General features: G+C 35.2%; 3 protein-coding genes across 4 annotated transcripts; 2 read left to right on the forward strand and 1 right to left on the reverse strand.

Annotated features, from left to right (window-relative positions):
• The first annotated feature begins 213 nt into the window (after positions 1-213).
• LOC21398390 (nucleolar GTP-binding protein 1) lies at positions 214-3361 on the forward strand. 2 transcript variants are annotated; one of them, XM_024169444.1, is made up of 3 exons: positions 214-345; positions 818-2881; positions 3158-3361. In XM_024169444.1, exon 2 carries the CDS (start codon positions 832-834, stop codon positions 2869-2871), a length of 2040 nt encoding a protein of 679 aa, XP_024025212.1. In that variant the 5' UTR covers positions 214-345; positions 818-831; the 3' UTR covers positions 2872-2881; positions 3158-3361. The 2 variants fall into 2 exon arrangements, with proteins under 2 accessions (XP_024025212.1, XP_010102338.1); XM_010104036.2 differs by having other exon boundaries at positions 827-2881.
• Positions 3362-3747: 386 nt separating this feature from the next.
• LOC21398391 (putative pentatricopeptide repeat-containing protein At3g05240) lies at positions 3748-5502 on the reverse strand. Its single transcript, XM_010104037.2, has 2 exons — positions 3900-5502; positions 3748-3791 (listed from the first exon to the last, which is right to left on the reverse strand). The coding sequence occupies exon 1, from the start codon at positions 5447-5449 to the stop codon at positions 3905-3907; it is 1545 nt and encodes a 514-aa protein (XP_010102339.2). The 5' UTR covers positions 5450-5502; the 3' UTR covers positions 3748-3791; positions 3900-3904.
• Positions 5503-10269: 4767 nt separating this feature from the next.
• Positions 10270-12635, forward strand: LOC21398392 (transcription factor MYB83). Its single transcript, XM_010104038.2, has 2 exons — positions 10270-10565; positions 11785-12635. The coding sequence occupies exons 1-2, from the start codon at positions 10270-10272 to the stop codon at positions 12590-12592; spliced, it is 1104 nt and encodes a 367-aa protein (XP_010102340.1). The 3' UTR covers positions 12593-12635.
• Positions 12636-16096: the final 3461 nt, after the last annotated feature.

The raw sequence follows: 16096 nt of genomic DNA on the forward strand, positions 1-16096 counted from the left end.
TAAAAAATTATTGTTTGATTTATTTATAAGAAAATTTGTATTGTAAAAATTTACAAGGGTCTACATGCAAATACATATAAAACATGGGTGTTTTTAAAACTTAAAAGCTTCAAAAGGGTAAATAATAGAATTACATGAAAACATCAATACCCTTTCCAGAAAAGAACGAAGCTATAAATACCACGAAAGGGTTTCGCTAAACCCTTTGGCCGCTCTTTCTTATTGTTCGGTGCACCGCCGCAGAACCAGTTAACTCTTAGGGCGTGCGAAATATCATTTCTACCCACACCGCCGCCGCTTCTTTCTTCGCTCCGTCTATAGCCGCTACTCTCCGGTTGCTTTTAGGTGTTTTCTTCTCTCTCTCTCTATCTCTGTTCTGTTCTTTTTATGTTATCTTTCTGAAATGTTAATTTGATTTTTGCTCCACGAGAAATAAGTATTGTCGAGAATGAAGCAAGTTGATAATAGAATTGGCCTTAAATCATCCCAGTTTTTCTGGTTTAAAATGAAAATTTTGGACCATCAGTTTTTTTTTTTTTTTTTTTTTTCCATTCGATAGCATTTGATTGCCAGATCCGCCGAAAAATTCTTTCTTTTTTTCAGAAAAAAGGAATTATTTTCCATGACTTTCTATCATGAATCCGTTCCCATTGAATTTGTAATTACAGTGATTTTTTATCATCATGTGTGTATGTTTGTCGACTAATTTATTAGAAAGAAGAGATTGGTTCTGAGAAAGCTGGTGAATTTCATTTTGTCTGTGATTGGTTCTGATCAATATGAATATTTATATGTCTTGTACTTATCATATTGTCAGATTAATCAGGAAACATGGTGCAATATAACTTTAAGAAGATTACTGTGGTACCAAATGGCAAGGACTTCATTGACATCATCCTATCTCGCACCCAACGGCAGACCCCGACCGTTGTCCACAAGGGCTATTCCATTTCCCGTCTTCGTCAGTTTTATATGCGCAAAGTGAAGTATACCCAACAGAATTTTCACGAAAAGCTCTCCACGATTATTGATGAGTTCCCGAGGTTGGATGATATTCATCCTTTTTACGGTGATCTTCTTCATGTTCTGTACAACAAGGACCACTATAAGCTTGCTCTTGGCCAAATTAATACTGCAAGAAACCTAATTAGTAAGATTGCCAAAGATTATGTCAAACTGTTGAAGTATGGTGACTCGCTTTACAGATGCAAGTGTCTGAAGGTTGCTGCTCTTGGCCGAATGTGTACTGTGATAAAAAGGGTTGGCCCTAGTTTTGCTTATTTGGAACAAATTAGGCAGCACATGGCAAGGCTACCTTCTATAGATCCTAACACCCGCACAATCTTGATTTGCGGGTATCCTAATGTTGGAAAGAGCTCATTTATAAACAAGATCACTAGGGCCGATGTTGATGTCCAACCCTATGCTTTTACCACAAAGTCACTCTTTGTGGGTCACACAGACTATAAATACCTGAGGTACCAAGTGATTGATACACCAGGGATTTTGGACCGTCCATTTGAAGACCGCAACATTATTGAGATGTGTAGTATCACAGCTTTGGCACATCTTAGAGCTGCTGTGATGTTCTTCTTGGACGTCTCTGGGTCTTGTGGCTATAGTATTGCCCAACAGGCTGCTCTTTTCCACAGCATCAAGTCTTTGTTTATGAACAAACCACTGATTATCGTCTGCAACAAGACTGATTTGCAGCCTTTGGAGGGTATATCAGAGGAAGACATGAAGTTGGTTATGGAGATGAAATCTGAGGCCATGAAGACTGTGATTGGTCAAGGAGGTGAGCCTACAGGTGATGAAGGCGTGCTGCTTACCATGAGCACTTTAACCGAGGACGGTGTAATTGCTGTGAAGAATGCTGCTTGCGAGAGGTTATTGAATCAGAGGGTTGAATTGAAGATGAAATCCAAAAAACTAAATGACTGCCTGAACAGGTTTCACGTTGCAATGCCGAAACCACGTGACCAGAAGGAAAGGCCACCATGCATACCTCAGGGAGTTTTGGAAGCTAAGGCCAAGGAAGCAGCAGAGAAGGAAAAGAGAGAAACTGAAAGGGATTTGGAGAATGAGAATGGTGGTGCTGGTGTGTACTCTGCTAGCTTAAAGAAGAATTATATCTTAGCCAATGATGAATGGAAGGAAGATACAATGCCAGAAATTCTTGATGGGCACAATGTGTATGACTTTATCGATCCTGATATCTTAGAAAGGCTTGAAGAGTTGGAACGAGAAGAAGGACTCCGACAGGAGGAGGCAGCTGATGATGATTTTGAGATGGATGGGCAGGAATTGACTCCAGAAGAGCAGAAGGCATTGGCCGAGATCAGGAAGAAGAAAAGCCTGCTCATTCAACAGCATAGGATGAAGAAAAGCACTGCAGAAAGCAGGCCAACTGTACCTCGGAAGTTTGACAAAGACAGGGAGTTCACAACAGAGAGGATGGGAAGGCAGCTATCAGCTTTGGGGGTTGATCCGAGTTTGGCAATTCAAAGAGCTCGCGGCAGGTCTCTCTCCAGGAGAGGCGAAAAGAGGGGGAGATCATTTGATAGAGACACTGATGGTGATGCTATGGATGTGGATACGGAAGCACCTAACAAGAAGCTGCGTGCGAGGACTAGATCCCTGTTGCTCGCAAGGTCTAGGTCAAGGTCAAGGCCGCCAACTGAAGTTGTTCCTGGTGAGGGCTTTAAGGACATTACTCAAAAGAGCAGGGCAGTGAAAATTGCGAAGAAGTCTATTAAGAAGAGAAACAAAGATGCTCGTCGTGGAGAGGCAGATAGGGTTATTCCTACTTTGAAACCAAAGCACTTGTATTCCGGAAAACGCTCAACTGGAAAAACCGATAGGCGTTAAATTGTCTGAGGTACATCACAATATTGTATTTCTCTTTGCTGGTTCTTGAACAGAGAAACAAATTTGCTATAATTTTCTTGTTGAAGTTGTTTCAGTGCTCAACTGCATATGAATTTGTGGATATATCGTGTGCACTTTTAAATGTTCTCTGAAATTTGTTTTCCTGGTGCTATGAGTGTCGACTTTCATGCTTTTCTCGTATGCTCATTATCTTTATCCTTTTAGATGGTTTTGGCTCAGGTTCTAGTAATTCAGCTAGAAAATGACGATACATTTCTTGTTGCAGTGGAGAGGTTTTGTACCTCGCGAGAGTGGAAACAGTACGAACACACATCATGCTTTCTGTGGAAGGAAAATAACACTATTTCATTTACCGTTTGTTGGGAGATTGCAGTTTTTGAGATCCTGGGACATGATGTTAATATCCATAATGTTGGATGTGTCATTTTTTGGCGCGTGATGAGTCTCAAGTTTTTTTTTTTAGTTATTGATGACTGCACTATTTCATTTACCGTTTGTTGGGAGATTGCAGTTTTTGAGATCCTGGGACATGATGTTAATATCCATAATGTTGGATGTGTCAATTTTTGGCGCGTGATGAGTCTCAAGTTTTTTTTTTTAGTTATTGATGACTTCATAGTTTGTCCTCATTTTGTTCTTTTATATTCGTACTTTATTGATGACTTCATAGTTTGTCCTCATTTTGTTCTTTTATATTCGTACTTCCCGAATTTTGCTATGTTAAATTATGAGTTTATCCAAGTAATTTCCTGTTTGTAGTACTCTTCTCCATTTCTGTATAAATTCGATTTTCCTTTCGCGTTACAATGGCACAAAATGAAAAGTGATGAAAAGATTGCAGAACCATATTGTTGGTGCAGCTAAACTTTAATTGGTGTGGGGTATTTACAAGACATTTCCTGAAAAGAAGTATGTAGATGTGGGTAAATTTATTATTATTTATTTATAAATGTAAGATTAGTGACAAGGAAAGCTAAATAGTCTAAAGCATGTATCAGAATCCTCACGTTTCTTATGGCAAAGGCCGAGTCTCGATCCAGCTGCGGCCAGCCATTTTCTTCACTCCCATCCATCTCATTTCATCACGAACCTTATTAGCCTCACTCCATCTATTAGAACTTGCATAACTGTTCGATAACAAAGCGAGAGTCCCGATGCTCAAATCCCCGCCATCACCAAGGCAATGCCTGATTCTTTCAAACATCTTGTCATCACCATGGATTCTGCAAGCGTTGAGCAGAGCTCCCCAAACCGCCCCATCTGCTTCAAGCGGCATCTCTCTAATGAAAGCCTCTGCAGCCTCCAAGTTCCCTGCTCGGCCGTACATATCAACCACGCACGCATAATGCTGAACGCGAGGCTCAATTCCATAAACATCTTTCATGGCATTGAATAACATCAACCCGTGGGCGACAAGGCCCGCTTGGCTGCACGCAGATAGTAAGCCGACGAAAGTGACACCATCAGGAGTAATTCCATGGACTAGCATGAGCGAAAAGAGCTGCAGCACTTGGTTTCCATAACCACTCATGGCCATCCCGCATATAATTGTACTCCATGAAATTATATCCTTGCTCGCAAGGGCATTAAAAACCTCAAGCGCCATACCTAAATTTCCACACTTGACATACATATTGATTAAAGCATTACCCACATTGCCATTTGCTACAAAATCATGTCTTCTTCTGATATAGGAATGTATCCACTCGCCCAAATTCAAAGCCCCAACTGAAGAACAAGCAGACAATAAGTTAATAATGGTTACCTCATTAGGCTCAGCCTCTCCACCTTCTATCATTTCTTGGAAAACTCTCGCAGCTTCTTCACAAAATCCCTTTTGTGCATATCCCCCAATAAGCGTAGTCCAAGAAAAAACATCTCTCTTAGGCATTTTCACAAACAGATTGCCTGCATACTTCAATGACCCACAACTTGCATACAAATCCAGAATTGCATTATCCAATATAACGTTGTTTTCACCGAAATTCCTCAAACTGTAGCCATGAACGGCTTTGCCTAACGTCAAAGCTCTTAGACTAGAACAGGCAGTCATGACACTAACAAGTGTAAAAGAATTAGGGTCTACGTCCATGGACGAGAACTTAACAATGGCTTCCTCTTCAAAACCACGTCTAGAAAGCCCTGAAATGATCAAGCTCCACGAGACGACATTCGGAGAGCGTATCGAATCGAAGACTCGAGAAGCGGAGATGATGTCGTTTTTTGTTGTATAAAAATGAAGCAAGGAGTTTTGGATGAAGATGTCATGGTGGTAGCCACATTTTAGGACGTGTGCATGGATTTCTAGTCCTTTTGGGTGCGCATGCAAAGAGTTGCAGGCCTTGAGGGCGTATGTGAAAGTGTAATGGTTGTAACAATTAGTTGGGAAGTGCAACATTTGGTTGTACAGGAAAATAGCATTTTCTGGGTTGGTGGATTTTGTTAGTGATCCTAGTAATGGGTTTAAGGTGTGGGGTTTTGGGTTTTTGATGAGTTGGGCATAGATTTGATTTCGTGTTTTGTGTGTGAGCGATGCAATAAGTGACTTTAAGGGCATGGATATGTTTGGATTTTGGTGTTTCCACCAAAAATGTGTCGGTTGACCTTATAATAGTGGGTTCCCAAACAAATTTGCAATTTGATCATGACCATTCAAGGTTGTGCTAAGAAATAAGTGAGCTCATTTTATTTATTTATTTATTTATTTATTTATTCTTACTCAAAAAGAAAGTTATTGGTGTCATCCCGACCCCATCTCATTATTTATATAAGAAATCTCGGGACCCGCCAATAGCGAAAATGGTCTGATTCAATTCTATTGAACGGTTTCACGACAGCTTAGAATTGATCCACTATACACATCAATAAAAAGTATGTCTTAAAATAGAAAAATTAGATGGGGTTTGCTTTCTATTATTTGTGATCAGATGGTTCTCTAAATTCTCTTCATTGGGTTTTGCAACTTTTATCCCCCTTTTTTGCAAGTAAATCATATTAGATTTTAGCTGGTAAAAACTGTTTTTTTGGCCTAAGAGGTCTAGTGCATCGGTGTTTGTAATGACAATACTAAGATAGGTGTACGGATTTTTGAAGCACTATGAAGGCAGCCGATGCGTATGATCAGCCAATTAGGTTTTGGGATCTGAATGGGTAGGAAGCAAGTAATTAAAGCATTTCTCATTCATTTTCAACACAACTTTTTTGAAGGAAAAAAAGGCTTCACTGGTTGATAGAAATGGTAAGTTGCCTTTTACATCTGATTAGATGTTCCTTTATCCCTTAGATATGAAGGAAAAAGAAAACAATGCCACTTTTTTTCTAAAATCAGAATAAAATATCCCACTAAATAATGTCTAATATTCTGTTCTTTTGTTTGGTAGATTACAGTTTCAAGATACAACAGTGATTTATATATGTGACTTTTTATGCAGGTTGGTGTTTTGTTATTACTAAACCTGGCATTTATTGGTTCTTATAATATGAAATATATGAACTCTTTCTTATCCCTTTTTTGAGCACTATCCCCATCAGGCAATAGTTCTTTTTAAAAGGAAGAAAATTACAAGATGGAAAGGAAAATCAAAGAACTTCTTGGTTGAGGTAGTTGTTCATTTTGCAGGCTGTCAATGAGATATGGTTAAGTGGAATTTTTAGATCTGATATAGACAATTTTTTGAGGATGAATACGGATGCTTTTTTGGATGGACATATTGATAATATGTATGGGACAGGTACAAATTTCTGTCTAGTTCTATGTGTAATGAAGAAAGTGCAATCATACATTCAATACAACTTTGGACAGAACTAGGTTCAATAGGGCCCTCATATAATAGATAAGGGACCTCTAAAAGAATCTGAATGATCAGAAAAATCCAAAGCACCATTTTCTTCATGCCACTCTAATTCGACACATGTTATCAACGTCTGAAAAATGTTGTCAATAGACAGATAGACACATTCAGTATTCGCTACTCATTTGACTTACCTTACCATCATTACTGATTTTTCAAGGGATTTTTCGTTGCTTAGAACACAACTAGGCTATAGAAGTCAAGGCGCAGCGTAGCCAAATAACTCGAGAGACGACGTATTCTAGTGTGACATGTGAATTACTTAGAAAGTGAAATTATTTATATATCCGCCTATTATAGTGTGACAAACTCAAATCCAAGATCTTGTTGAGGAGAATGGGCAGTGACCAGTGGTAAATGATTTTTTTTTTTCCTTGAAATTTCTAACATCTAATACTGCGTTGAATTCATGTGTAGCATGGTTAAAAAAGTCAGCCTGGTTTAAAAAGGTTGCACATTCATTTGCTAGGTTTAGAATCCAAGGGCCATTCGCAATTGGGCCAGTACTCACATCTCATCAAACCTAAAGCCATTTTTGCTTACTGCTGTGGTAATCAAAAATACATATTGGCATAGGCCGAAAAAAAGAAAAAGAAAAAAAAAAAAGAGCTTTGGCAAATAGTAAAGTGAAAGCATGCAAAAAGTTGGAGTCTTTGGAGTGCCTCCACTGTTTCCGCTTTGCCTTTTTCTCCTTATTTCCCTTGTTCCTTATACATCATTCACATAATGTATCTTCAGTTTTTTTTTTTTTCCTTTTTTTTTTGGGAGTATTTCTATTTGCATGAAGATGTCAAAGGAAGCAACTTTTAACGAAGAAATGCTTCTTCATTGTTAATTACTAGAGTAATAAACAATGTTTATTTTCTAATTACTGCTCAACTTTCTGTATAACTGCCGACACAGGGTCATTGTTTAATGTATTTTTGAAGGTAATTAGGTTGTCCTCACCTTTCATTGGAGTCGCTGTGATTAATTATAAGCTTTGACTTTTATTATAATATGACGTGCTAATAACGGCATAATTTGAATAATTATGAAAGAATAATGATTTTGATTTGATTATATTTCTTCCTTTTTTATTTTCTTTTTTCCTCCTCCCATTCTGGCCTAGCCTTACAACTAAACAAATTGTAAATTGCCACAAGGCTTCCAAAAGTACTTATTTTGATGATTGAAATTTGATCTCTTTTGGTCCGTCCATGCTTTTTTTTTTTTTTTTTTTTTTTTCCACTTGAGAGTATTACATTTTTTTTTGTCCCCATGGGAACTTTCAAATTTTTATCTCATTGATTACTCTTTTACTTTCCAATGCTGCCTTGGAACTTTTAGACCATATCCTTTTAACTTTTATGGCACCCAGAAAGAGCTGGTGATGCAAATCACAGTGGAAAAGAATAATGATACATAATATTTCTAGATGAAAAAATATGTGTATGAGCATAAATGGCATATGACAAACTACAAAATATCCAATGAGAGCCACCAATCCTTGTTCATTTTCAAGTCTACTTTTCTTAAGAAATATTGGTATAAAGAAAAAAAAAATCCCAATGAACTGGCTTCCAATTATGCACCATTTAATGTGGCTTTCATTTTTTGCCAATGAATTTTTGAAGAGTGTTTTAGTATGTCCCATCAGTATCATGATTACCCCAGAAGCTGTTTGGTGCATAAGGAGCAATATGAATCACAGTTTTTAGATAAAAAAAAAATGCCGCCTCTAACTTCTAGAAGATAATTACTGTATGTTATTGAATTTGGCGTTTGAAAAAAGATGATACTTTGGAAAGTTAATGAGTTTTTGGTGTCTTCTACCCTACCTTGGGCAAAAAATGTTATTTTCCAAAAGAAAGAAAGATATGTATATAGTTAGTTGCTATCTTTCACTCTCAATTGTTGACATAATCAATTAGAAGAAGAAGAAGGGATCATATATAGATCTTTGCTTCTTACTGGTTGCTAGTTAAATTAGAAGGAAAATTATTTTGCTTGTAATAGATGTTATTGTAAGTCAAAAATCTGTTGCGCCATTTCTATCTTTCCAATTTGGCATGAATCATGCTCTGAAAGCTTCACACGGAGAAAAATTAGTACATGCATTTCTCACAAAGAATGAAAAAAATAAATAAGGAAAGAGAAACACACTTTCTTGAATTGCAATTCTATTTATTCTAATTTATTTTGAGTTCTTCTATTTAGCTATTGAAAAATTTAGTCATAAGGAGAACGTGTGAAACAAGTATTCTTCACTCTAGGACCAGCAGTAATAAGCCTATACTAGTTTTCCTTTGCTTGAACCGCTTCTGAAGTAAGAAAAAAATTGAACAGTTTGGAGCCAGTTTGCTGGTTATTCGAGATTAGCCATTACTTGGTAGTACTCAAATATGGGCAATTACAAGTCACTTCCTAATGGTTAATCTTGAGAAGAGCTTAATTTTGATTCTTTTTACACCTATATTTTTTTTTTATTTCTATCAAAATAACCAAATGTACCTATCTAATCATAGATAAAACTAGGGTGGTTATAACTTGGGGGACCCCCTGAAAATAAAGAATAAAATGAAAATAGAATGGTAAGAAGCATATTAGATACATATATATATATATATATATATATATTTGCTGACCCTTTTTAACAATACACAAAGATATGTTGAGAAAGCTCCAAATCTCTTCTTTTGTCACCTTTCTCATTTGAGAATATTTTATGGTTATGTTTCTAACACATTGGAGTACCTATTATACTTTCCTAATTATACTAGACATCATAAATATATATGCACAAAAAAATAATAATAAACAAAGAAAATTTGAACATGTGGATCTTATGGACAAGCTAGAAAATGATCTAGGTTGCTAAATACATGAGCCGCGTGCATTATAATTGCATTATGCTTCATTATCTTATTCTATATCTTCAACTACACGTGTGACAGAAAGATTGAGAGATTATGTGAAGTGGAAGCAATTAACATGTTGGCTTGGTTATAAAACAAGCCCTATAAATATTATTATATTATATATATGATCAAAATGTATATATAAAACTTCATTCTGTTTTAGATCAATTTTATTATATCTGGGGATTAATATCTTGAGAATGAAGAAAATTGGTACAGGAGCTCAAAAAGAGACAAAGGTCATGGAGTCAAAGACAAGACGACCACCAATCTCTCTCATGCCCCTCAGGTCCCTCTCCAAACCGTTTTCTACTCAGACCCATCAACCAACCTCTCTCTCTCTCTCTCTCTCTCTCTCTCTCTCCCCCCTATATACTCTCTCTCCTATATACTCTCTCTTTCCTATATTCTAAGCAAACCCCACAACCATCACCATCATCATTATCATCATCATTCCCACAACCTGAAGTTTCTATATGATCAATATATCTCTCCTTTTCTCTATAAAGTCCTTGCAGTTTTACATCAAACCAGTTGGGAATTAATAATTTTTCTCAATTCTCTCTCTCTCTCTCTCTCTCTCTCTCTCTCTCTGTCTCTGTAATTCCCTAGATAGTTAGCTCAGAATGAGGAAGCCAGATCAAGGAGGCTCTACGGGGAAAGACAATAACAACTCCAACGTTGTGAACAAGCTGAGGAAGGGACTTTGGTCACCTGAAGAGGATGACAAGCTCATGAACTACATGCTCAACAATGGCCAAGGATGTTGGAGTGATGTCGCGAGAAATGCCGGCTTGCAACGCTGCGGTAAAAGTTGCCGTCTTCGTTGGATCAACTACTTGAGGCCTGACCTCAAGCGTGGTGCTTTTTCACCTCAAGAGGAAGAGCTCATCATCCATTTGCATTCCCTTCTTGGCAACAGGTTGAATATATCTTTTTTTTTAAACTCTTCACAATTATAATAATATTATTATTACATGCTATGAAATTTTGGCAAACATAGATATCATTTGTTTTATGAAATTTTGCTGCATGAACTGTGTATAAAGTTTTTGTCTTAGTCTATGATTACATTTTCTAATTAGTGTTAATGAGCTCATGTGTTGATTTTTTGATTAGTTTGCAGGTTTTTATTATTTTCTATATTTTCTTATTATTTGCTACCTACTCTTGAAGAAAAAGGATAGAAGCTTGTGTAGTATTTTTTATGGTTATATCAAATCAAGATATCTATTTCATAGACCATGCATATATATATATATATACGTGTGTGTATATGTATAGTGTGTTTGGTAATAAAATCAAACTAAATGCAGTCATGTCCATTGAATTAAGTTATGTACGAATTATTATTGTTGCTGACAATAGATTACTTGTATGATTACATGTGTACAACTAAGTCATACTTTTCTTTTCCTTTTTTCTCGATAGAGTACAAATGTCATGCGTATGGATAGGGGTATATATAGGCGTGTATGTACAGGGATAAGAAAAGTGGGACCCTTTTTATTGTCTTTTTTTTTTTTTTTTTTTTGGTTCAGAGAAACACACTAGTACACTTCTTATAATTTTTTTTTGTACTTACATTAATACAGCTTACATGGAGGATATACAAAAGTTGAAAATGACACTAGTCTTATATGTTAATATATATATATAATATTTATTTGTATATATATATATATATATATATATATACACACACACACACACATGAGCCTTGAGTTGAAAACACTCCAGCCCGTTTAACTTTTTAGTTAAGTTTTAAGACTTGTTTCCATGCAATATTTCATGCGTCAGACCAAAGACTGGTAGTGTACTATTGTATACCTCAATTTCTCCACCCAACAACTACGTAGTCTAATATACAATATGTTTGCGTTTCTCTAGAGTCAAACTTGTCTGGCGGCCAAAAATTAATACGAAAGCTTAGGTAAGAAAATGAAATAATTATTGATTGAATAAAATTTAATATGAGTCTACATCAGCCCTTTGAGTTGAAGACACTCCACACCATATATACCTTTTGTGTGTATTAAGTCAGCAATTCCATATATTACCATGCAACTCATGCACATATATAATATATTGAGGAAAACATGAGAGTTTACACTATTTTTCCTATTCCAATTCTAAATCAGGTGGTCCCAAATTGCGGCACGATTGCCAGGAAGAACCGACAACGAAATAAAGAATTTTTGGAACTCGACAGTGAAGAAACGTCTCAAGAACTTGTCAACCTCATCCACACCCTCACCTAACACAAGCGACTCGTCGTTCGAGCTCAAAGACTCCATGGAAGCTGCAAGGGGGCACAACATAATTCCCTGCAGGCAATTAGAGAACAATGCCAACATGTTCTCCAGTACCTACAATCTGCAGGACTCTTCGCCGACTTCAATCCAATCCAGTGCCATCAACAGCCACATGATCCGTCCCTTACCGATGCTTGATCTTGATCATGATCATCATCATGGTGGCCTGATTAACAACATGTTTGGTCCAAACGGGTACAATAACATTAATCCTTCCTCATCATGCATGGCAGTACATGAGATTGGCATTAATGGATCAGGTGATGATCATGATAATCATGGATTATTCTTTGGAGAAAGTGGGGTTTTTGGTAGTGCTAATATTGGTTCAGAGGCAGAGATTTTTGTTCCTCCTTTGGAGAGTATAAGCACTACTGAAGAAAGCTATACCGATCATCATCATCATCAGAGAATAATCTATGATGATCATCATAGGAACAGTAGTTACAACAACATGGTGAATAACATAAACAGTAATATCGTCAACTGCAATAACAATATTAATATCAAAGCCGAAAACCAAAGTGGGGTTGAGAATTATTTCCAAGCGGAGCTAACAGTTGGAGAGTGGGACTTGGAAGATTTGATGAAAGATGTTTCCTCCTTCCCTTTTCTCGACTTCCAAATCGAATAATTCCTTATAGAAAAAAATTTTCCAGTTAAATTCTTTTTTAATTTTCTCCTTCAAAACACTATTTGTTTTCCTTAAACTTTCAGGGTTTTTTTTTTTTCTTCGTTTAATAATTTCCCAAAACAACGAGCTTATAAAAGTAGAATAAGGTAACACCCTTTGTACCCTGATGATCATATAATATCTGACTTGATCTTGGTTTTGCTTTAGAACCGGGTTACCTCGTGAAATAAAAGGGTCACAGTGGGGTATGTATATCAAGTGACCGTGACAGTCGTGATCTTTGTATGTAATCTTTGTTTTGCCATGTAAAGTCATTTTGGTGATCAGGGCAATCTGCAGCGAGCGAGTGAGCTTCAAGAGTTATATACACAAATATATATATATATATATATATATATATATATTATACAATTGTGAAGAGAGATGTAAACAATATAGCTTCATTATAAAAGTAGGGAAGGGAGTTTCATCAAAGATTATAGTTGGTAAATAGATCCTTTTAGTGTACTTTTGAGATGTACAAAAGATTGTTGAGAAGTGCGGAGGTTGTAATTAGTGGGTGACAAGTAGATTGTAATCATACATTGCATGAAGATATAAAAATTCCGTCTCTCTTTCTTTTCTTATACATACATACATACATATATATATATCATTCACTTTTTCTTCGTATAATCAACTAGACAAGTAATGACACAGATATATACTTCCACCAACTAAATATAGTACATAATAACTTACAAAACACACCTTACTTGTTAATTTATTTTTATTACAAAAAGGGAGCTATGTAGTTTTTTCAGCGTGGAAAATTATTGTTAGTTCTTTAATCATTCCAATATATATATATATATATCAATGGCAAAATAAATAAATCAAAATAAAGGTAAAAACCATTAAAAATAAAAGGTGCAAAAAAAAAAAAAACTCTTTTATTATGTTCATCTAACGGGGTATAATCATTTAGCAGACGTGCCCACTTGGAACAAATTTAAAATCAGCTGTAGTAATTTAAGTAAAGACACACAGCTTGGTGGTCTCATTGTAAACATGGGTATTTTTCTATTGCATATATATATATATATATATTTAGTTAGTTAGCCTGAATGGTTATATTCTACAGAACAATTATTAACTCCTTAATCCACCTTTTCTTTCTATTTGCTATTGCTAAAGATGGCACCACATAGTTATTATTATATTCGAAAGCAATCAATACAAAGAGAAACTTAGCCCAACTCGATCATTCAAGAAGTGAATAGAAAGCAACTTTGGAATATGACCTCCGCTAATACCAAGTTATATAGTTATACAAGAAGACAAGGTCACCATTTTCACTTGAATATTGACAGACCGAAGAGAGTGCTTCTAAAAATCATTTCCCTTTAGATTTCAAGCTCACCATAACTAACATTTTGTCATGTGTATTAGCAATTATGCAATTTGACAATTGGGAAGGTTGTTTTCCTTTGAGAGGCATATATTATATATAGTAACCGATGATTACGCCAATGTTTTGTGTAAATGATATCATATTATTGTTTGACAATTGGTGAAAGTAAGATTTGGGATTGGACACCTTTTTTAAACCATAAGTTCACTTTAATTTTGTAAGCAAAAAGAAAAAAAAAAAGGAGGGGAAAAAAAGTTTGTTTGAATGTAGACAAGTCCATATTTTCATGGGTCATCATCATGCTAATGCATGATTCATGTTCTTCTTTTTTTTAATATAAAGAGAGGGGGAATGTCACCACTTTTAAGTGAGAGGTTTAGGGTGATTCCAACTCAAACTTATGGTTGGGGTGGATAGACTTACAACCAATTAGGCTATCATCACTCGTCATGATTGTATGTTTTTATCTCTTCTTTTTTTTTTCTTAATGACTGAAATTAAGAAATAATTGAAGTATTTTCATATTTTTGGCACATAAAACAAGAAGGATAACTATTATTGAGCACTTATTTAAAAAAAAAAAAGAAACTATTAATTTAGAACATCAACATTTTGAGACTAATAACCTAGTTTTGAATCTTTATGGTCTTAAATAACTTATTCACTACAATTATTAATACATAATATTTTTAATTTCAAAATAGAATTGTAAGGGTAAAAAGTGAGTTTATTAACTTAAAAATTAGTAAATAGAAGATAATATATATTAAAATATGTATATGATTTGAGGCCTCATGCAATAAATCTGATAACACGAATTGCCGAAATTGACCATGTAGTAAGTGTAGTAAATCTTGAAATTATTTACTTTAGTCATTGGACAAATTTTAGTGAATCTTAGATTTATAAACTTTGGTTATGAGGTAAATTTTTTTTTAAAAAATTATTTAAATATAATAACTTACAAATAATTATGCCATTTACTTTAATACCCTGCAAAAAAAAAGGACGATCTGCCTACATCTCTATTCTCCCTATAAGAAGAAATTTGAGAAATGCCACGAAAAAACATATAGTCGTGTTTGGAATTGATTTCGTTTTTACTTTTCACGTTTTTTGAGAAAAAAAAATGAAAACGTTTTTAAAACGGCGTTTGGCGTAATAAAGATAAAAAACGGAAATGAAAATGATTTTTTGGTTTAGTGTAAAATGAGAGAGAAATGAAAAATGACTTTTAGTCGTTTTTCATTTTTTGTTTTCGTTTTCTCCTCTCTCGAGCAGAGAGAGAGAAAAAGAGACATTAATGGGCTTTTTTATACTGAAAATAATCTCTTGATAAAACTACCAAACGCATTTTTAAAAATGATTTCTATCTGAGATTGAAAACGTTTTTATTTTCATTTTCATGCAAAAAATAAAATTATTTTAAAATGAGTTCCAAACGCGCCCTATGTTTTTGTCTTTCCGATTCATACAGTGAATATTAGAACTTTTGATTTGTGTTGCAGAAATCGACTAGTCAAAGATCAATAAAATGTACGTAATCAGAATCATAAAGAAGTTATGGCACAAATTCAACGATTTGTTATATCAGATTTTTCCTGTAAATCAAATTTGCATGACCGACAAAACTTTTTTCCACTCTGCCAACACATGTCGTGATCCACAAAGCCCATAATGTGGGGGTTGGATTTTACAATTTGACCCAATGAGTTGGGTCAGCGTAAAGTGGATTTTCACGAATCTGAGTCTATGTCCCTGTGACCCAACCCAAATCTGAATGACAACATAAGCTGGTCTGTTTATTTCGCTAATTTGAGTTTAAAATTTAAATTTAAATGTGACTTTATGTAAAAAAGTTTTACTGTAGTAAAAAAATTTAATGTGATTGTTTGTGAGAATTTTTTACTGTAAAAAAATTAAATTCTAAATTCGAATCAATAAAGTGAACGAGACCAAAAGAAAATCTAGCCGTACGGGCAATGGTGCCATTGTAATTGCGCCTTTTATGGTGGAATAGGACTGGTAATTTCAATTTTCGGATCACCTCAAAGGAAAAAAAAAACAATTTTCGGCCGAAGGAAATGGAAGGAAAAAAAATTAAAAACATT

This window comes from Morus notabilis, unplaced genomic scaffold, assembly GCF_000414095.1.
Source record: "Morus notabilis unplaced genomic scaffold, ASM41409v2 Scaffold1005, whole genome shotgun sequence".
NCBI classification, from domain to species: Eukaryota; Viridiplantae; Streptophyta; class Magnoliopsida; order Rosales; family Moraceae; genus Morus; species Morus notabilis.

What these genes read in the sequence shown, in the direction of transcription:
- LOC21398390 (XM_024169444.1), top strand. Translation starts at nt 832, where the DNA reads ATGGTGCAATATAACTTTAAGAAGATTACTGTGGTACCAAATGGCAAG.
- LOC21398391 (XM_010104037.2), bottom strand. Translation starts at nt 5,449, where the DNA reads ATGCCCTTAAAGTCACTTATTGCATCGCTCACACACAAAACACGAAAT.
- LOC21398392 (XM_010104038.2), top strand. Translation starts at nt 10,270, where the DNA reads ATGAGGAAGCCAGATCAAGGAGGCTCTACGGGGAAAGACAATAACAAC. An exon ending in CATTCCCTTCTTGGCAACAG is followed by an intron (nt 10,566 to 11,784) that starts GTTGAATATATC and finishes ATTCTAAATCAG; the next exon opens with GTGGTCCCAAATTGCGGCAC.